The sequence below is a fragment of the Apteryx rowi genome, unplaced genomic scaffold (genome assembly GCF_003343035.1).
Source record: "Apteryx rowi isolate R43461 unplaced genomic scaffold, aptRow1 scaffold_48, whole genome shotgun sequence".
Taxonomy (NCBI): Eukaryota; Metazoa; Chordata; class Aves; order Apterygiformes; family Apterygidae; genus Apteryx; species Apteryx rowi.
Genome location: NW_020450738.1, coordinates 1,340,704 through 1,363,385, shown reverse-complemented (window position 1 = coordinate 1,363,385; position 22,682 = coordinate 1,340,704). Strand labels below are relative to the sequence as shown.

The following is a 22,682-nucleotide window of genomic DNA, read 5'->3' as shown; positions in this document are numbered from 1 at the left end:
CATTCCCAGGCCTGGAGAAATTGGAGAAGCAAATTGAGTCACCTTGCAAAATAACCGTTGACTAACAGGGCCTTTCTTACATTTGTCTTTAAAGATATGTTGCATCATTTTGTCATTGTAAACTAATGTTATTTAGTCCCTTTCACAACTCTAATAATGTAAATTGCAAATGCTATTCATATTTTAAAATGTAAACTTTAATTTCAAAAGTTTCAGTATCCCTATCAGGTCCTAAACTCATCTGAAGGAAAGGAAACTGAAGAAGAAAATCTAACTCTGGCTTTTGGAGCTGCTCAGCACAGACTGTTCTTGCAGACACCAATGAATTGAGAAATTCAGCACCTATGAAACCCAGGGTATGTGAAATTTATTAATGATTTCAAGAAAAAGATTTGCACGTGTACTAACAGGATGCAGACTTCCTTGTTGTGGGCCTTAAGCTTTTAATGGTGATCATTCTGCTGTGAATAGGAAAGGTTCCATGACTTCCATCATTTTCAGAGGGATTCAAAATAAGAAATTTTCTAGGTGATTATTTACTGTACCCTATGTTCACAATGACTGTAAGATAACTGATGAAGTCTACAACCTCCACTGATGATCTAAGTGCTGCTCCTAGTAACCTTGTTCTCAGCACAGAGATTGAAAATGATATAAAAGACTGATTAAAAAAAGACAATGGATGCTGTAAAACAGATTTATTTACTTCTATCTCCTAGCAGCAAGCTTAATGATTACATTTCATTGAAAGCTAGACTTAAATAGCTTTAAAAATGCTATGCAAAATACAAGAGAGCACACAGGTAGTAAATAGTAATAAAACAAACTACTAAAGATCTTGTTAAATGTCCAAAAGTAAAAAGGTCACAATTGCTACCAGAATCATCAGAAAATTCTGCTTTTCTTGGAGACAGTACCATCACCTGTAGTATTTCTAGCACTTAAAGGACCATTGGTCTCTGTTAATGCTTGCACCTATACCTTTCAAATTTATTTCAATATTCAGTATATTGTGTGTGTGTTCAGTATGTAGGACTACACTCTAAAAGCGCCTTCAGTTGCACAAGCTTAATTAGTTGTAATGACTAATGGGAACCTTCTTCAACTGCACCCACAAGTCAGTTGAGTTTCACATGGCATGCAAATCTGCCCCTACAGGAACAAGAATAGACTGAAACCTGACAAAAAATAAACTTGAATATAAACCGGAATGTATGACAGTTATGTTTATCTATCTTGTGAAATCGGACCTCTGATACACTTGATACACACTTCTGTTCTACTGTTAAGAGAACACACTCTGACAGAAAGCACTTTCACAAGCACTGGTTTCCATGACAAATAATAATGTCTCTGTGTGCATTTGTGTGCATGCTCTTACCTCTGTTAATTAGGCATCTGTTCCTTGTCTGTTGGGTTTCTAGTTGGAGACTAGAAAGAAATAGATGCAATTAATACATAGTCATGTATATATCAATGATAAATTAGGCCAGTAAGGAATGCCTTTCAAAGTTGAATAATCCACATAATACCTACCCAGTGTGAGTCACTTTTTATGTTTTCCTTCAAATGTGAATACAGCACGTGTCCCTGAGAGCAGGGTAACAACAGAACGTCCACAACAGCGTTGCGTTAGAGAATGGCACGAGGTGGATTTTGTATGAATGGAGCTTACTTTTAACAGCAGGTCAGTCCTCTCTTGCTGGTGTCAGGGTGCGCATTTGTGAGGATAAAGCAAAGTAGGAGGGGCTAGGAAATACATGCAATACTTAGTTGTCTCTGAGTTCCTCAAGCAACAGTTTGGCTGTGGGCTGGCCTCATGAAGGCCTGATACTGTAACAAACAGGAAGGAAACTGTGGGGGTTTGGGTGTTATTTTTTTCCCCCTTGATTTTAAATGTCAGTCTGAAGTGAAGCTACAAAAGACTTAAGAAACTGGAAATAAGGCTAAACAGGCTAAAAGATGTAGCATTAAAAGTCCAAGGGCCATTGCCTTCAACAAACAACAAAAATATATTTTCAAGACTGACAGTCCTGATGATTGAAATGCCTACTGGTCATAAAGAAAAAAACCTGTTCTATGACTTCAGTGGTATTTAACTAACTTTATCACTTTCCAGTGGCATATACAAAAGTCTGTCTATGCTTGATGATCCTGCATTTCTTCACCCTGGCTAACAGGGTGGAGTAAAGAAGTTTGAGTTCCTGTGGATACAAATATCAAAATTGGGGTCTGTGTTTGTTCATCTTCCCTACTGGTCTATCGGAGACAACGGAAATTGGTAAACAAACAAACAGTCTCAAAATTAAGAGCTGTTTTTCAGTGTTCAGTGTTTCAGTGTTCTACTTAGATACTACCTGCAAGCTGCAGTGGCATCAGCTGATGAATAAGCAATCTGCTAGCAACTTGGAATAAAAACAAGGTGCTGATGACGGCTGAGGACTGAAGCCAGCTATTTGGGACAGTGATCCTAATCAATAAACTGGCAGTTTGTGAAAGTTGCTTAGTGCTCTTCTGAGTATTTTTTGGATGGAGCTGAGGAAGAGATTTGGTCTTTGGCAGCTGGTTGGGCAAACTTAATTAAACTAAATCTGCTTTATTGTCATAGGCTTCTCCAGATTTGGAGATCAAAATTTGGAAGAAGAAATTCTGTTGAGGCTGCCTTTGCTGCAGTGGATGACCTGGCTGTATACAGTGCTTTACAGGAGTGGGTCACTATTAAACAGTCCACTGCAATAGGTGGTAAAGTTATGATTGTTCTTGCATATGAAGGCCACTTTCAGAAGCAGAAAGAAAGCAGTAATGACTAAACTTGTAAGTACCTATTGATTATCAGCTGATAGCTATGAAATAAATGGTTTTGGTTCATTTCCCTGTGAAAACTCACTGGAAAAAGCCCTTTTCCACAGCAGGCCACCTACCTTGCCAGTCTCACCAAAAGTGCCAAGAATGGAACAGATGCAAAGACTGATTTGCCAGTTTGCTCCAAAGGTGTATTTGTCACTGGAGGACAATTAAGAGTTCCCAAGACCTATCTTCACTTATAACTATTATGTAACTGATGACATTATGAAAAAGATCAGGCCTAATACTTGCTTAATACAGTATTAGTCTTTCGAGGCCCACCTGAGCTGCAGTTTGTCTTCTGTGACCCCTATCTTGCTCATTACCAGGCAATGAAGCAGTGCCACCGGCTAGTCTAGTCTTGCTGCTACGCTGAGAGTGGGAAATGGAGTATCGGTTACTCCCAGTTTTGAGGCGTCTGATGCTCTGCAAATGATATCCCTGAAATGGGACCCAAGGCCCAGGTTCTACAGAGATCAGCTACAAGGAGATAACAAACTGCAGGCAATTTGAACTGTCTTATGTAGTTTCTGCAATCTTGCACTTATTTTTAGACTGTGGATGACTAAATCTGTGAGATGTGACACATAAGGCGCCATAACTAACTGCAATAAAAGCCAGATTTTTAAAATGCTTAGTCCCACCTTCAGAAGCAACTAAGTGAAATTCACATAGGTATTCAAATGTCTAAAGATGCAGATAGGCATCTAATAGTTTTTAAAAAAGTGTTTAGATGCTAGAAAGTATGGATGCATGTGAAAGCCCCACAGTCCCTAAGACTTTATAGGAAACTTGCCTAGTCATGCTTAAATAAATTTTGTCTAAGCTGCAGACAGTAGTTCTGCTGGTGGCCATGCACAAACCTATGCGAGTCTTGAGCCTTACCTTATGCTTAAGGGTACGGGCGAGAAATGAGCTACCTCAGAATAAGCTGAGGTGTGACCATTTGTACGTGCATCCTGCCCTGGTGGGACCCCCCAGCAGCACGCATCTGCCTTACTGTGAGAGCACAGGCTGCCTTCTGGCTGTCCTGGTTTGGAAATTTGTTTCCCAGAGGAGACCTGCAGCCGAGGACTTCAGATGCTAGAGATGCACCTTGTCAGTCTAACTGTTTCAATCCTTTTGTTCTTTCCAGTCTTCCTCTAGTTCAGTACTATAGCAGTTTCAGAAAAGATGTCAACAAAACTTTAAACACCCTAAAAAGTCTGGGTCAGTCATATTTGAAAATGAAGCTTTGGTCCCCAAATCATTTATATATTTCCATGAAATTTTACCAAAGTTATTTTTTCTGTTCTGTTAGCTGACTTCCCTTAATATCTTACCTTTTTTTCTGAGAAGAAAAGTATTGGTGTCTACGGATAAGACCATCCGTATATTCTGTAGTAATGATATTCAAAGTATTGTCTGCATCTGTACTTTCTGCACCATTCTACACACCTAGTCCTTTTTCATTTGTTCTTAAAATAGGCTTTTGTAGATACTTTACTCCAGGAGGAACAGAACTTTCTTTTTGCCTTGTAAGTGCAGATTTTTCTTTTCTTTTTCTTTTTTCTTTTTTGGTTATTCACTCCTATATTAAACTGTCACAAAATGAGATGTGAACTTCAAGATAGTATCAAATGTTATAATGGAAGACTGAACTGAGTGCTACTCTCATTAATAACTCTCATTAGAGTGGAAGCAAGATCTAACTTACTTACCAGGAAACTAAAAATCATGTTCCTTACTCATTATAGCATATATTTTCTTTCCTCATTAAAATAAAAATGAAATTACTTTTCTAACAGGATTCTGATGTGATCTCTTTGAATCCTAAGTGAAGACTTACTTCAAAGAGGATCTCTGAAAAAGGATATCCAAAACTTAACTTCAACTGTGAAACCTGCAGAGAGAGGCCCATCTTTTTAAAGGTATGGCTGGTGAGTCTGTTTACAGATGTAAAAGAACTCAAATCCATTAAACGAATCAGAGGATTGCCAACATTCATACATACCGCTTTATTAAATGGCATGTAGTATAACAGGTCTCTAAAATGAATGCTCTCTGGTCTGCTTTCCTTATGAACTACAGAAAGAAGAAAAAAATGCAATTGTCACTTTTGCTTCAGGAAGTTTGTCTGGATTTAGGTATTGCTCTTCTGAGGTCTTGTTTACTCTTGCCATTAGTGTGCCTCCATCCCCAGGGGAAGTTTTATCTTTTAAAAGTTCTTATTTTCAGTAACTTAAATCTTTGATAATGAGTGCACTGTTTGGTAGGCCAGGGGCCTCCACGATGATTCTTCTCATTGTATTTCTACAGTGCAAAGCGGCTGGTTTAAATGCATCACGAGATATAAGGTAACGTAACAAAGGGCAGAGAGGCTGGGATCAGAAGGGAACATAGTGATCATTATCTGAGTTACTGGAGAACACAAAAGCCTCACTGTTTCACAAAATTTAAAATTCTCTTGTTGATGCTACATTTCTGTTGACCTGGCTGGTATGATTCATTAACTGGACTCTGGAGCTAGAGCAGAGCTACAGAGCCAGGACTGATGTGGTCTTAGGAAAAAAATCCTACAGACAAACCCTGCAGCCAGATTCTTGCTTTCCAAGAAACACCCTCGCATCATTGCGAGCTCTGCCTTGCTTATAGCAAACTGACTCTTAGGAGCACTGGCCACGCAGGACAGGGCAGGATCTCCGCCTGTTCGCCTGCTCAGGATGCTGCACCTCTACCAGCTACGGAGGATTGTGAGGCTCAAATATAAATAACCTAGAATTCCTCTTAAAGGAAGGACTCAGTGATGACAAACACATTTCTGCACAGGACTTGGTCATAGGGGATATGTGGGGAGAGGTGGGGGAGGCAAGGCTAAAGCACTTACTTACTTAAACAAACCCACCAACCACCCACCAGCTATTAACACTTACCTTTTGGGTAAGTGGCGATTTTGCCCATTGGAAGGGGCTGGGGAATCCACTGTTGCAATTATTTCTGTCACTTTCTTACCTTACATGGAAGCACATGCTTGCTTTTTAAATGTGTTTCAAAAAGAACATAGGAATTTCTCCATTCATATTCAGTTTTGTTCCAAAAATAGTGGAGTCTAAATTGCATGCATTTGTATGCTAAGTAGAACCTTAAAGCCAAACCTTAGAACAACTGCCCTTATGTCTATCAAAAATAGTTCAGAGGGTATTACTATTTGATTGTAATGGATGGTATTAGTGTTTAGGTATGCCTTTTATCTGGTAATTCAGTCACTGATACAGCTAAAAGATATTTCAAAAAATTTTCAGTAAAGAGCTACTGATTGAATGCTACATAAATGCAGGTCTACATAAATGCAACACTGTCTAATGGAATAACGGAAGCAGTACTATGGATTATTTTCCCCTCTCTTATGGTGTGGAAATAACACACTTAGGTGATAATTATAAATAGAAATTTATATTGATGGTACTAAGTCCAATGTGGAAAAGAAATACTATATTTCATTTTCAAGAACTTGTATGTACTAATGTTTACAGAAATCTTGGGTCCAAAGTCAAGACTAACACAATATTTTCATAATAACAAGAGAAAATCATTTATAGAAATGCAGGTGATTTGTACTGATGAAGGTATTCAGTCCCAGAAGGGAAAAAGCATCTTAAATGACCAATTGTACAGCTTTTATTAATGAATCACACTACTAAATTGCTGTAGCAGTGGAAAGTTTATCAAGAATTTACAAGTGCAAACTGACAGCTAGTTTACAAACAAAATATTGAATTAATCAATTAAATTGTTCTAAATAAATGATTTATTCTAATTATAACAAAGCAGTAGAAAACAGCAACTACAGAAAAGCTGAGCCATGGAGAATTGATAAATTTTCTGTCCCATTAACTCTCACTGAGCTCATCTTTTGGGATGAAATCCTGACACTGCTGAAGGCCTGATTTTACACAGACACACACACTCTTAGATGTGGCAAGACATAGAAAATGCTCTTTACAAATCCAATTCCTGATCCAAAGGTCTGCTTATACTCTGCAACAGGCTGTTGCAGTATCTTTATTTACAGTTCAAGTCTTCAGTGTTTTGAAAGGGAAACCAAGTGTAACTCACCATTCAGATTGTCCTTTTCTAGTCTGTTTCCAATGTTGTTTTCTCTAAGGTTGCGTACTCTTTCCTTTAAGTTAAAAAGCAAGCATAAAAGCAGCAGAAGTCAGTAATGAAGGTTTACTGTAGAAATAATAAATGAATAAATACAAAATGCTGGATTCTTTAGCATTCTGAATACCAAGCTTCTCTATCCAGGAAAATAATTAAAAAAGACTATTTTTTTTAAATGAGATTTTTTTAATATCTTAAAAGGGATTTTAAAAATATCTATACTGCTTTACAGATTGATCTTATTTTTACCATTTATATACCTCAGAAGCCTTGTGGAGTTTTTCGCATCAGAAAGTTATGTTGATTCTGGAATTAGACTACAGAGACACTTATACTGAGACTGATTTTAGGGTTTTTCTCTTTGAGGATAGGAAACCACTGAGTTTTGGAGGTCTTCATTTTTCACTTTGGACAAGTGATTTTTAACTCAAAATTCCAGTGAAGACTAAACTACTGCCATGATAGTATGAAGTAAATTAACTAAGTAAGTTCATAATGGGAGTAACAGTGAAAGACTTTTCTAAGGTACAAAACCAAAGAAAAGTCAAAAATACAGTTCAGGATATAAATAACCACTAGAAAGTGGCTTTTTTCCTTAAGCAGTGAAAACAGGCCCTGTAAATCCTCCTTCAAACACAGATATCTTCTAGTTAACCAAGAAAAATGGCCGATGACTTAGTGCTGCTCTCTTGGCGCAAAGTAGGCGTCACCTTGCTCCACAAGCCAGTCAGTCCACTGCTGACGGAGCAGTGCCAGCACTTCCCAGCTGGGCACTTGGGCGCAGACAGCTTCAGGAAGCGGCAGCCACCACACGCACGTACTGCTGCCAAACAAGCAGCGCCGTGCTGCTGGTGTGCGGCCTGGAAACTGTGTGCCTCAGTCGCTCTGAGCTCTTGCGCTTCTGCTCTTAGTGTTTCACTGCGATGACAAAGCTAATGCATTTACTGAAGATAAATTGTAAACAAAAAGGGCATTTAACCTTTCCTTGTTATCAGCATCTGGTAGCTCTCCTATTCTGTAGAGCAGAACCAGACACTAACCATGGTTTTCCTCTTTCTATTAGATGTACTTACAGGACAATAAAAATATTTTTAATTTAATGCATGATCTAATGTAAAATAAAGGCATGACCTCTGCCTCCAATGGTCGTGTTAGAAGTAATTAACAAACCACCTCACCTTGTCTTTCTCCTTAGTCTCATCTAGCTTTGATGCAATTCTTTCAGTGACTCAGTGTGTGGGCTTTTGTAAATCCTGTTTTTGTGCACCTTAATTTACTCCATGTATTGAATAAAAGAGCTGAAGTGCATTTCTGAGAATTGTGAATTTCGCTAGGTAGCTTGAACACTTTCAGATAGGCCTAAATCATGATGTAGTCAATATATATTAACAATGTACATTTGAAGTAGTTATAGTTCCATTAGCTGGTAATGTTCAATAGCATGTTCAGTTTGCTCAGCTACAGAAGGTTTGTGGCTTCATAGAAGATGCACAGACCTAAGCAGTTTAGAACAAAAGTCTTTTAGCAGACCAACATGTTTACCTCAGGATTTTAACCAAATGCACCAGCACCTGAAGTTGGGCAAAATAAATTCAGCGAGACTCTCAGATCTTCAAATAACAATACAAACCTAACTCCAGTGGAAACAGGTACCTAAAAGCTTCAGTACCTTAAGCAGCAAGTTTGACAGGAGCTGATGGGCATGTAAATCATGGTGCTATAAATCATGACACTTATTTGAGACCTCACATATAGGGGTCAAAATGCAAGAGTGCATTTTTGGAACTTCTGATCAAGATTTGCATCAAGAAACATTAAACATTCAGTCTCATACCTGCTGAGCAGATTGCAGTCTGCTTTTTTCATTCTGCCATTGCTTAAATTTTTCAAGTGCTTCGTCCACAGAAATTGCCCCCTTTTTCACCTGTTTCTGCAAACGGATCAGATCTTCTTGTTCAGCTGGGATGGTGTGTTTCAAAGTGCTGTAAGTCACCATATCAGCATGGCCTCTGTGTGCTGCTATGAAACATAAACAGATAAAGGCAGAAAACATTAACTCTTTTCATTTCTTTTTCTTTATGATGCAAGTACTTTTTTCAAAAAAGGTGCACAGTGATTTTTATGAACCATTTTCAATTAAAATAGACCATCTTTAAGATGCGTTCTTTCTTTTTTTTTAATGGGAGAAATGCAATAAACCAATGAGCTATTCACCATCACTCCTTGGCAGCAGAGTAGCTTCTTTAACATTTCATTAATTGCCATTCTCTGATCCATACATTTCCAATTAGTGTCAGTTCATATAAAAATTTCCTTCTAGTGCTAAAGCTACAGTACTGACATTTTAAAGGAAGTCCTTGACATGTTAATGCACAAATTTCCACAGTGTCTTTTTCCCCTCCAGCTTTACGCATCACATTTCTCAACAGCTAGGGCTGAAATGTGTCTGGAAGCCATTATGTAGTTTCCCATGATTTTTTTTCAACTATAATCATTAGATACATCGCAGTGACAAGAACATGTTAGAACCTCTTTCTCTTACAAATTACAATGCAAGTGTATTGCAACTGAAGGGAAATAACAGGGATTTGGCACAGCTTGGTCCTAAGAGCCGTAGCACCATGTAGCTCCGGGATCCTGACACTGAAATGGCTGGTGTGGAAGACGCGAGCAGCCATGAACCAGGGCTTTCCCAGGCCTTGTATGAGGCGCATGCAACAGTACATAAAGCTCCGGCTTCAGGCTGTGTGGAGAATGCAGCTAGGTTGAACCTAAGACTTTGAGCCATCATTATTGATGGGGTTAGTTTCCCTGCCGGGTTATGCACAGGGAAGGTGTCTTTATTTTAAGTGAGGAAAGACTCTGCAAAGAGAAATACATTAAGAAAGCGAAAAAACAGCCACTTCTCCTACTTCCTCTTTTGGAGCATATGAAATACTAGCCTACACTGGGCATGAATCACTACTTTCTTGCATCACAGCTAATCATTTATGTCTTGACAGCAATGAACTAATGCTTTACATCTGACATAATTATTTGCAGATCAGATCAGTTTATGGAAAATTGCCTTTTTCATATCAGCAAAAGGATGGCATCCAGCAAAAGGATTTCCTCAGACCGTAAGAACTATTGTGTTTTAACTATATATATGTATATATAAATTTTGCAGAGGTATACTAGCAACACTCCATTATTATAGTAAGCTCTAGAAGGCTCTAAATTCCTTTCCTAAATGACTTAGCATTAATGAAAAGTGATGTCAGTAACACTGGAGTTTGCAGTGCCCTGGCATAGCACTAAATAGGCAATTGCATGCTGCTTTGTACACTTTAATCCTGATCTGCTACTTGTTATCGGAATACTGTTACTATTGTAATTTATTTTAGGGAACCATTAATGGAATTTACAGTAGCAACTTTTTGACATGTTACATCTCAAATGACAACTGGACTGCCACTGGTAATTCATTTTAAACAGATTTCAGGGCATCCAGCACAGACCTTTTGCTCCACTCACTACTGTTCTTCCATTGCTGGAATTAGTGCACAGCTCAGCCAGCCAGTAGTTCCTTTTCTTGATTTTAATCGTAGTAGAGAAAGCAAACCAAAAAGCATATAGTAACTCTGAGTCTACAAATCTTCTGCAAAAGACTAACTTTTATTTTTTTCTTATATCTGATCTCTTAATGCTGCAATAGCATTATGGATATAAATCATGTACAGAAAAACAAATGCTAAATCAGTCAAAATCAAGTTGCAGCAAAGCTCTACTAGTTGTACTGGAGAGCATCAAAGCAGTTAAAAGAGCCAAATTAAAATCTGTACCTTGCTTCCTGACATCGCAGCACATCTTGTTGTGGTCACTGGGTGTTCTAGCGGCCTTTTGCTGAAACACTGCAGCAAAATTAAGAATATAAGGAAGTTGGTGAAAATGGCGGTAAAAAATGTCACACATGCTGAAACAAGGAAGGAGTCTCTTGCAAATAGGCTAGAAGAAATTTCTTATTCTAGCTTAGGAGCACTTCTCAACCCACTTGTCAGTCTAATGGTAATTACTTGAAAAATTGTTCTGTTGTGCAGAATGGAAGGATTACTGATATTACAGACACCATGACAAGAAGCTTTGAAGAAAATAAAATAGACTTATCACATTAACATATTACTTGCTTGGAAAAAACAGCTAAACCTCTGAATTCTTCATATGGTACAGACACCTACTGTACCCTGCATCTTATTTTATGGGGGAAGCTAAGGCAGAAAAAGGAATTAACTGCGCAATAACACTAGGTGAGAATAATGACAATTACACGAATTACAAGAGCAATGCCAGAGTAAGAGTTTGTGCATATTTTTACCTACCTAGGTCGGGTACTGAGTACAGCAAACCCCGAGCGCTCACTCTGTCGGCCTACCTGATGCCCTTGCCACCACACCCTCTGTCGCTGGAGCTGCCTCGCGCGCAGCCAGCTTGGCTATGCCCTCAAGTGCTGCAATCAAACTTGCGCAGGCAGCATACGTAAAACCCAGAACATCATAGAAATTGCTTCGTTTCTGACTTAACTACTGACATATGATTTTCCCTCCCGAGATTCTGTTCTGACTTTGGCTAAAAACTGATACTCTAAAATAATTCCTCACAGTGAAGTAATCTTACTGACATCACTGCAATGCAGCAAATGTGCCAGTTTAATGGAGCAAATACTTGTTTTGAGACGAAGGCCCAGTGCAGCGTAGCTGGGTTTAAGCTGCAGGGCAGGCACGTGCTGCACTGTACCCTGGAGTGCTGGCTTCTTGCTCACGCGGACCAGAGAGACCTGGCGGACTTTGGCTCCTTGCTGGTCTACCTGCTATGGCTGCCTTAGATGATGCATCAATTTCTATCAGGGAAACTTGTGAAACAGAGGATCAAGATCGCTCTGACATTTAAACTCTCTGCACCTGCTGCGCCTATTTTCATCTGTACTTGAAACAGTATCCTCTTTTTTAAAGTAACCAGAACACAGAGGTATTGCAGGCAGCCTGAATTTTACTGCATGAGGAGGAGGAGGAGGGATCCACTCAACAATGTCCCTGTTTGGGAAGTACTTTAATTGATAGGCTTTGAAATTTCTGCTGAGTTTTGCAATGTTGGAGTAATCAGAAATGGAATTACTCTTCCAGTTGTTTGAAGTGAAATTGTTAAAACCACTTTAAATGCTGCATCTTGCTGAAATGATTTCAGTTGGCAGCAAGTATTCACTGTGGGTGAAGTAAATGAAAACAAATTATTCCTGTTTCTGGAATGCCTGGAACGACGCATGCGCACACTGCTGTACGACTGCCACAGGTTTAGAGAAGACTCGAGTAATTTACTCTTTCATTTCCACATTCTAATTATGTCTATACTGCTGGAATGACAGACTTGGGGCATTTCGTACAGAGATATATTCTGTTCCTTCTTAGGTATGGAAGATAAAGTGAAAATTGCTTCAGTAAAGCAATATTAATATAGCAGTTCTTCTTTTAAATTTTAAAATACTGTGGTCCTTCCACTGAGGAAGGCTGTATATTTCCACGGCCTCTCTGCCACAGATAATCTGATTAAAAAGTTGCAGTACTTCTATTACACTTTTTTATTTAACAGGTACCTTCAATAATATCTGTATGATCAGAAAGAGAGTCCTTTAAAATTTGTGGTCACATTGTGACTGATTAAAGTACCTGTACCTGTCAAAATCTATAAATTAAAAGTATATAATTTTTATCCATGATGTATCTACCTTCTTTCTCAATTTCTCAGAATTAAGCAAGGTTGAGAGAACTAATAAGTAATTCTACTTCATTCCCCCCGCTACAGGGCAGAGATGAAGTTCTCTGCATGCCCTAAATACATTTTTATGTCTTAGATAGTCAGATTGCTTTTCAGGCATGTAATGTAACCTCAATATTTCTCCAGTAAAGCAAACTCAGAGAGTGAAGAACTACTGCACTGTATTCCAGTAGGTCTGAAAACAGAAAACAACATTTTAAAAGTGGGGCAAAAGACAAATTTTGTGGCAAATACACAGAACTCTAGGAAAATCCCTAATGGGAGGCTTGAAAAGTAAAAGGGGGATCTAAGGAACTCTGAATTGCCTTTTTTATCTCAGTCAGACCTGTTACAGATGCAGTTTCAGGCTGCCTGCACATGTAGGTAAATAAGCTATGAGGCTTGAAATGTGGTTAATATTTTCATGGTTACCACTGCATATATAAGGACTAGAAACATGATATCTAAGTTGCTGGTACATAATTCTGTACTAAGAGGAACATCCTATACATTTCATGCAACTGCAAGAAACAGCAAAGAGTATACAGCATCTAGAAGGAGAATTTGTAGATCTTAACAATGGCTGCAGGCTGACAAAAAACAGGAATTTCATTTTCAGAATTAACTGAGGTTCTAACAGAAAGCTGTAATGGTAAGGAATTATAGGTGCACTATGATGTATCAAAATTGCTTAGTGATAAGTAAGTCAGTAAGAAGCTATATAATTAAAAATACAGGCAATCAAAAGGTGGAAAATTTACATTATAAGGGATGACTACTCATATCAATTAAGAGGTACTGGTCAATTAAGATATGGTTTTTAATTTAGTTTTTACTTTAACTGTCTAAACTATGAAGGATGTTTCCTAATTTGATGTATTAGCAATATTACTTCTAAAAATCAAGTAACTGCTTGGCACTTTACACTAGAGATTCAAATAAATCTAGACTGATGAACCTATCCTCTGGAAGGAATATGTGAGCTAATCACACCATCAGCATAATACTACCTATTCAACACTTCCAGCAGAAAAAGAGCAAGGAGGAAGAGACACAACAAAATCATTGATAAATATCACTAATTTGAACTCACTTTGCCTAGGGAAATTCCAGATGCATTTATTCATCAACTTCACTGAGTTGATGTACCAAACAAAATTATCAACTACCATAACAGTTTTATTTAGGAAACACTGAAAATTAAAATCCGGTTGATCAAAATCTTTATAAGAAACATAGGGCTAGGTGATAATGCAAATTAATTAATGAACTAGGGTTTCGCTTATTAACACATCTCCATTCAGTTGCAAATTAGAGCAAGTTTGTAAGCTTCTGCCTTGTTCTTAGTAGATTTTTGCTCCATTCATTTTACAGTTGTCACACAATTAACTGTCATTATTAAGGGAAGAATGAAAAAGGAAGGCTGAGCTGCAAGCTGGGATAAGTTGCAGTGAGAGACACCTATCTTTGCCCATTCCATTTTTTTTCCAATATTTAAACATTTCAACACATAAACTGCGTGCGCATAGTACCTAGGCAAACAAAACTCGCAGGTCCTTTTTTGGTAGAGATTAGATTGCAAATTAGATGTAGCACAGCAAGGGATGACAAATACCTGGAGAATACTAAGGAAGAAATATAGAAGAGTGATGCTTATTATTCAGGAGACAAGAACTCTGCAGATATTTGTTTTCACATCTTTTTAGATCTCGCTTTTCTTTTGTCTGTTCTGTTTACTAACGCATGGGGCACCGTCAGCAAGATGGCTAGGCAGAGGTCATCAGTGCAGTACTAACCAATAAGTTGTGCGTCAGGACCATTCTTAAAATTTATGCAGAATATTTCACATATTTAAGGTTAAAATACAAAAAATCTAGTGTTTCATGACATGAAATCAACTAAGGAAATGGGACCCTGTAAACAGTATGGCAATTATTTTTCTAAGGCAACACAGCTGGGCACAGGCATGTCGTATGACTGGGCAGAAGGGAGGCCTGTGCTGCACTGCCAAGGCAACAAGGGTAGCTCAGGAGCCAGAAACTGTCCCGTCACGGTAGCATGGATGTCCAACAGCACTCTCACCCTCCGAAAGGAAGGGGAAAGGACTGGCCAGCTTCAACTGTGCTGGTGTGAGAAAACCAGTTAGAACATCTAAACTGGTCCAAAGGTCTGATTTGTTTTAAACATGACTTAAGACACTTATGAGACCACACAATGGTCATTTCATTAGAATAAATTAAATCAGCAGTAAGTATTGGACTAAACAATATCAACCACCCTTGTGGAAACATCACACTGCTGTGCCGCTCTATTATTTGCAGCAGCCCAACACATGCTGTTGGAATTTTTCAGTTACAGCATCATATCCACTCACCACGACTTACACAGCCTGTTGTCAGCCTCTACCTTCTCTAGGCACATAATTAGTTAGTTGAGATTGAGAAACCCAGTTTTCTCAGATCAAAAGTAAAATGACTTTTAAAAAGAATCACAAGGCAATGACAAAGTGAAAACATTAATCCAAAAATAAATATAGACTCACCAGCGATTCTCCTCCCAATTTGCAGTCAGATTCTGAGTGTCAAATATGAGCTCAGACCTGTTAGCACCACAGCAGCCTTGGCCTGAGGGGCCCTCAGGAGACCTCACAGTGCTGGCAAGCCCCCTACACTGAGGCAAGACCGCCAACGCAGTCCCGGAACGCCGTACTACTGAAGGAATCGAGAGAGGCTGCCGAGTTAGACCATGCGTACCGGTCAGGGTGACATGCCCTTCAGACTGTGCTGGCAAGGTACTTGCTCTACAATATATGATGAAGACAACTCTCCCACTGTTGCTCTTGTCAGAAACTTAACGTAGCGGATCTGGAAGGTGGAAGGACTCTAGCAATATACTGAAGAATATTTGTTCCAGTATGTAATCTGAACATACTTCTGCAGTCCCATTTTTCTTCAGCAGAGAAAAAAAGGAAAAGACTGTATCTGGTTTTACCAGAAATATACTATTTATAACAGTTTGCTTTTCAACCAGGCTGCATCCTAAAAATATTTTCTTTTCTGCACCTTATTCAGCATGTATTTTAATCTACTCAAGTTAAAGTAGCAAAACATCTGATTGAATCAGTATGGCAAATGATGCCTGTATACCACTTTCCAAGCAGTTCTGTAGAAAGGGTCTGTACTGCTCTAAGACAGCTGAACAGTGGTTCCTACCATTTATTCATGGAAAAACATCCTTAAGTTGGGGATACATAATGGAATTCATCTGCAGTGCAGTACTTCATACTCACTGTAGGAAGCTACTGAAAAATCCCTTTGGGGGACATAAATATTTTGCAGTTTGCAAGGGCTCCAAGGCTTCACTTTGGGAACTCCTGTTTTAGAGCATTTAAACAAGCTGCATAATAGGAATTTCTAACTCAGGACGCAATCGCTATTGTTCCCAGTAATCAGCCTGTTAAGTTTCCAAGACACTAGCAATTCTGTGTTTGATTATTATTATTATTATTTTTAATTGCATTTGGGTTTATGCTGTCTATGCTGGACACAAAATATTCTGCCTCCCTAAAAATACCCACTGGCTGCTATTTTTGCTGCATACCCTGTGATTTTGATGAGCAATGGGTAAGCAATTTGTTCTCTTCCGGAATAGTAACTGTTTTTTCCACTTCTAACTTTTAACCCTGGTGTGAGTCTCACAGACAGCTATCTTTATATAATAAAATGTTTCCAGTGCACAGAGGAGAAATGCATTGCTTCAGGGATTTCGGAGAGGTCAGTAAAGGGACAAAGGCTGTAGCATATGAAGCAAAGTAGTAAATGGTTCTTCCAGACTTTCTCTAGTGACATATGAAGCAAATGAAGTTTTATTTATGCTGTTGTAGGACAGGTGTCCATGCTGCAGAGAACTTCATGGTACTGGTGGTCTCTGATAAGAGGTAAATGATTGAGCAAGAGTAATAACATAATCCTTTAGCCCCAAGGCAATCCAGGTAGGTCAGACTTCAGAAATGCTAAAAAGGCATTATAGGAACTCTTGCACCTGTTTGCAGAATATGCTAGGGACTTTGGTTTCTAGCTCAATCAATCTCGTATCAATAGGGAGCATTAAAATTTCACTGTAAAATGAAAACAAAACACCTCATACATTTATTTAACAGTTGTTTTGGCAGAACACAATCAAAAAACCCCCACTGAAATAACCTACAAAAGAATAGTAAGCACTTAAGGAACGGAAAGGGAGCACACGAAGAGTGCACACCATCTGGACAATAAGCTCTTTGGCACCAATTTGCAACTCAGTTGCTTGATGAGCCTTTCACATATAAGGCAGAATTCTTACAATGGTCTAAATAAAACAACAAATGTGTTCACTGTTTGTTAATGATGCAGTACATTTAGCAGTGTGTCCAATACAGTAGTTTGCACTTTCATTATAACTTGAAAATAAAATAAAGCAAACTAAAACTGATTAAAACACTTTCATTTTATGTCTTTCACTCACTTTTAAAAAAATTCACATATTTCTTAGATTTTATTTGTCAGAAAATCAAGTCCGCTGCTCAAACTTTGTAAATTGTGGTAGTTCAGTTCAGTTGCCACAACTCACATCACTGAATGTCTACAGCCTAGGTTTCAAAGTGCAGGTCCTGCTCTGACACAGACTCTAAAAATGGGTTCGTGAAGTCCTGAGCTCATTTTCTGTAATGCAGCAGGTCCAGCGTTGTGTTCTGCAGAGCACCAAGTGCTAATCCACACAAAGCAGGCTTTTCGCATAGTGTGAACTTGTGTTTCCATGTATTTGAAAGCTATTTCTTATTACAAAGAGGGCTATTTTCTAGCTTGCTTTGTCGTTATCCTCATGGAAATTCCACCACTTTTGCCTAAACCAGAAGATATTCTTTTGCAACTTCATTGACTTCAACGTGTGGTGAAAGCAGTCACAGGAACCTGAGCACTTGCTTTGAACTGATTGATAGGAAAACTAAATTCAAAAGCAGGTCCCAAAAGGCAATCCAGGAGGTACGCAAACATTTCTGCTACACAACACTTACTGTATTTTTGACCAATAAACGAGCCCAGATTTTTCCCTCACTTCCATGGGGGCAAAGATGGCAAAAAGAAGTCCTCTTCCTGCACCTCTGCACAGCACTATCACAACAGCCCCTACAATAGCAGAACAAAGCTCGTTCTTTCCGTGAACTCCTAGAGCACACGGGGGTCTAATTCTGGGTGACTGTGTTGCCTTAATACAGCCTTCCTATGTATGTGCCTTGTGATCCATTCTCTAATCATGTTTTTTTTCCATAGGACCTATGTCTTACTCAACGCCAGCAGAAAATGGTTCTGAAGATCAACCAGAGCTGTGTAGTGAATATGATTTGTTTCTCATAAGAATATTATTTAATTTGTTTTAGAAATTAAAAGGTATTTAGCGAATAGAGAGAGAGTACAGAATGGCGAAGGGTGTCTCAGGCTAAGTAACTAAAAGCTGCTCTGGGGAATCAGATTTTTCCCTCCAGCAAAGCTTCTGTGTAGCTCCAGACAAGGCACTTCAACAAGCAATCACACTTGTGTGTCCCTTATCTTAGGGTGCTGACTAGACACATCAACGTTTCAATTTGAAGTTCTGAGCATTCACATTGGCAACTGAAATCAAGGGGATCTCTGCTTTGAATGAATGAAGTAGTATATAATGATGTTAATCTTAAACATGGGATCATAATTATTTCAGATCGAGTATCCAAAAACTCAATGAATACAGTGAAAATGAACAGTTTTATCTGCACAGGAGGGTCTGAAACAACACAGTGTAACTAGGGCAGGAATTATATTTTAACCAACACTAAGAATGAAAAATACATTGACCAGTTTTGCATCTCATGCTCACTTGTTTTAAATACTAAATGGAACAAAATATCTGTGCGATAAACAGCAGCATATGGTTATAAATTTAAAGACTGTATCACAATGTGTGTGGCAGGGAGAAAGAAGTAAAACTGCAAAACTATCTCAATTCTAACTTTCCGATTATTTGATGTTGCAACTTCAGTAACGCTCTTTTTAACATACTACATGAAAACAAAACCTGAAACTATCGTAGGTTTGTATGAGGAATTAAAAATGTGTCTATACACTAGTCAGAGTAATTTGATATTACCCCAATTAGAATACATTATAAAGCCATCACTGCAAACACATCCAGATTTTAATGATGGACTGAAATGTAATTTTCTGGTTCTTATAGTTGAAACAACTTTTTTTTGATTGTAAGTAGTTCTAATATAATAAACTGGAAACTGGAATATTAGTAGGCCAGATGAAGAGTTTTTTAAACCATCATGGAGAAGGGCAAAAATTGCCAGTACAAGTAGCAACTGAAATCTTCTGGCTGGATATATCACTTCAGTCTAAAATGTCATTGGCTACCTCGGGAATTGAAAACAAGAGGATGAGAAGCCGCAAATCTGGGATTAACATGACAGCCAGGAGAAGTAAGGGCCCAAGCGGGTCAGTATCTCATTTTTCTTTTCTTTCTTGAACACTTCCAGTTTGCTTATTTATTGTATAAGTGAATGAACTTGGGACAGAGGCTGATTTCACAGAACGGTAGGAAAGGAATTTGCTTACCACTGCTTGCTTATAAAAGCAAAATTTAAAACCTTGGGCTCATATACATGGAGTAAAAAAACACAGTCCCATCAAAACAGTTACTCTGATAGTCTCTTTCTTAGTGAATAGTTAGGGTAGAGAAAGTAGAAATATTCCTGTGCAGTAAAGACAGTAAAAGCAATCTTCCAAATAATGCATCTTCACAGTAAGGGTTTTCAAATCACCGGCTCACCTCTGATAATGGAGGACCAAGATTCAAGGTGCTGCTCTACCCATCTCAGTAAAAGCAGCTATTTCAAGACCTTTGTACTTGTAACAGGTCCCCTATATGCATTGGTTCTTGGTTTACACTTTAACTGCTGTACTGATTCATACTTATACTTCCCGAACATGCTGAATAAAGAGCAACCAAATGCCGAACATGTTAGCCCACGCATTCTCGCCTTCACTGGGAGTGCTATCAGGCTGGAGGAAGGCAGCTGGGTAGGAAGAATAAAAGAAATCACTGGCTGAAATAGGGGTGAAAAAGGAGGTACTCTGTATTTGTTAGAATGATTTCGGTAGCATTGTCCCTGTTTTAGTTCAAAAGGATGGCGCAAGTAACCTACTGGTGCCCTTTTCAGCCTCTTTTTCTACAATTCCTTCTTATGCTTATTCTTATACAATTGGCAGATTGTTGTAGAGGAGGCTGGAAATGCAGAGAGTGTGTAATTGGGGACTTACAAGGAGATACTCCAGCTGTAAGTTCACAGGAATTCTTTCTGCTATTTTGAAATTTGGCTTCAATCTCAATTGGACTAATCAATACCTGGAATCTCCTCCAGCCTTGCATTTCCATGAAAAAGCTCAAGAAAGTCCACCAGTTTTCACAGGAATGGTAAAAGGACATAACCCTTCCTCCAGATGGCAATTTCTAGCATCTCCTTGCATTAAATAAAGGATATTTGAAAGAGGAATTCTCACATAGGCATTTTTCCCTACTTTTCTTATGAGAAGAACAGAATCTGCCTGAAATATAACTCTTAGAATTAAAAAGTTTGATAAAAAGACACAGAAAGGACAGGCTATTCAAACAGCATATTCTGTATCACAATGTTAAAAGAACACACTCATAGCTAGCCCAATGATTCTTAACCTTGCATCATGCTGTCATAATTCTTACAAAATTAAACTAAAAAAGTGATGCTATCTTAGATGCAAAATGAAAATTAACTTTAGTCAGCGATGTTTTCTGTGCATTTAAAGGTGAGAATAGGTTGACTGAATCAACCGATTCTTTGGTTTGAAAGTTACTGAACAAGGATCTCTATCTTTTAGAAAAATATTATTCATCAAATAGAATGCACACACCCATACTCTAGCAGCAAATATTTGCAAAGAAGCAACACTAACCTTGCACTATATAGGGAGTGTTCTCCTCTCTGACCGGTGAACATACAGGACGAGGGGCAGGAGCTGGAGGCCTGTTCACAATAAAAGACCTGCGTTCTTTCCTTTTCTCCTCCTCATCAGCCAGTATCATATCGTACACAGATTCATCCAACTTAGCAAAAGTGTACGGGTCTTCCTCCTCCTCCTCTCCCTCACACGTATCTTGGTCTTCTCCGTAGCACGCTGTTAAGTCTCCATCACCGTGTTCTCTTTCACTTCTGTCTTCCAGCAAATTCCTCTCTGAAAAAGAGAGGAATTGTGTTCAGCATACAGGTTAAAGAAAGGAGATTCAGACTAAATTACTGTTTTAGATTTTTCTCATGTAAGTCAGAGTCCTAACTTCACACATAAACTGAAGTGCTCTGATTTTCAGAAATTCTGATCATCTAAGTCAACAGAGAGGATTTTCCAAAGGAATACTTCCAACTTCAGGGCTTCCTCATGATTTCACCTCAGATTATCAAAAATGGATGGTTACGTATTGGCCCCAAATAAATGACCTTATTTAAAAGAAATATTGGGTGTCCCAGTTGCTCCCACTGGAGTTGCACAAACACGTCCTTTAACATTCAAGCGAATTAAGTGGCACTTGTGCCCTTGGCATTTTGGAAAGGCGATTTGTTAGCTGTTTCAACAATGACTTAGGAATTGAAACCTGTTTTAGAAAATGTTGGGTTTTACCTTTGCAGCATCTTCAATGTCCCATTTGTTTTTGAGGGTTTGACTAAGACGTACTGTAGGACAAGATGAAAAAAACAAAAAAAACAAAACAAAAAAGCCCCTTACAATGCATTTGAAATTTATGACCTCTTGGAACCTATGTTAAGAACATCCAAACCCACACACTCAAATAACTTCCCTGAGTCACTGTTTCTTCTGTCCTCCCTCTATTTCATATATTCCATAGTCCAACTAATCCGAACTTGCTTTCCATTAGCTTTTACAGCTTTTAAAAGGAATTAATAAGGTTCCTGTACCTGCATTTGTTTTAATTTATTTGTATTTAAAAAATCCACAAACTCCTAAGAATTAGAAGCTGTTACTGAGGCTCCTGATCCCATGAACGTTTATAACTTCCTTGTGCTGATCACCCACCTTCCCTGTACAAACACAAGACCCACTTGGAATTTTTGTACTAGGCCACATTTTCCCTTGTGTTGTAGTCTTCTGCCTGTACATGTGTTAACTGAGGAACTAGGCTGCGGTCACAACTGGTGTTTTAAATCCTTTGGCTGCTATTTAGAGTAAAGAATTGTTTTTATCTGTTTAGGGGTTCAGAAGAGCTTAATGATCTTTATAAGTGTGGTACAAATGTAATTTATAAATGACACACATTATTAGTATGTATTCTGGCTAAGATATAAAATGTTTTAAAAAAACAAATGTGATGAATACATCCGCCTTATTTAATATGAAAAATATTTTGTTTCCATGACATTGCAAAAGCTCTGTTTCTTTCTTTGTAGGATTTTTTTTTCTTTTAACTCCCACAGGGGGCACTCTCATGCCATTGCCAAAAGAAAGATACTTCAAGAAGAGGGCTGAACTCCGACTTGCCTTTTAGGTATTCCACAGCAACATCTTCAGTAAGCGGCTGACTAAAAATATGTAGCAATGACTCATTACAGCTTGTCTTTGAAAAGCAACTATCATCCCAATTTAGAGAATTCCTGATGTTTTCTCCCCACCACTAAAACTGAAACGATGAAACTAAGGCTAATAGTTCAGGAAAAGCATAGCTTGTCTTAAATGAACGATTCAAAGAGGAGCCTTTTTAGATGAACTCTACATTACCCTTGGAGTCAGCACAAAATCCAGCATAGCAGAGAAACTTTCTCTGCTGGTATCTGTATACAGGCATTTATA

The 22,682-nt window shown here is 38.4% G+C and overlaps 1 protein-coding gene across 4 annotated transcripts in view; it reads right to left on the bottom strand.

Annotated features, from left to right (window-relative positions):
• Nucleotides 1-22,682, bottom strand: part of BANK1 (B cell scaffold protein with ankyrin repeats 1) — a 152,621-nt gene that overhangs the window by 3,645 nt on the left and 126,294 nt on the right. For 2 of the 4 annotated variants that reach the window (XM_026078455.1, XM_026078457.1), the window contains exons 11-16: nucleotides 20,778-21,056; nucleotides 10,812-10,880; nucleotides 8,822-9,006; nucleotides 6,940-7,003; nucleotides 4,838-4,908; nucleotides 1,382-1,431 (exon numbers count right to left, since the gene is read on the bottom strand). In XM_026078455.1, coding sequence (XP_025934240.1) covers nucleotides 1,387-1,431; nucleotides 4,838-4,908; nucleotides 6,940-7,003; nucleotides 8,822-9,006; nucleotides 10,812-10,880; nucleotides 20,778-21,056 — 713 coding nt within the window. In that variant the 3' untranslated portion in view covers nucleotides 1,382-1,386. The remainder of the gene's footprint in view (nucleotides 1-1,381; nucleotides 1,432-4,837; nucleotides 4,909-6,939; nucleotides 7,004-8,821; nucleotides 9,007-10,811; nucleotides 10,881-20,777; nucleotides 21,057-22,682) is intronic. The other 2 variants (XM_026078458.1, XM_026078459.1) reach the window with 2 other exon arrangements.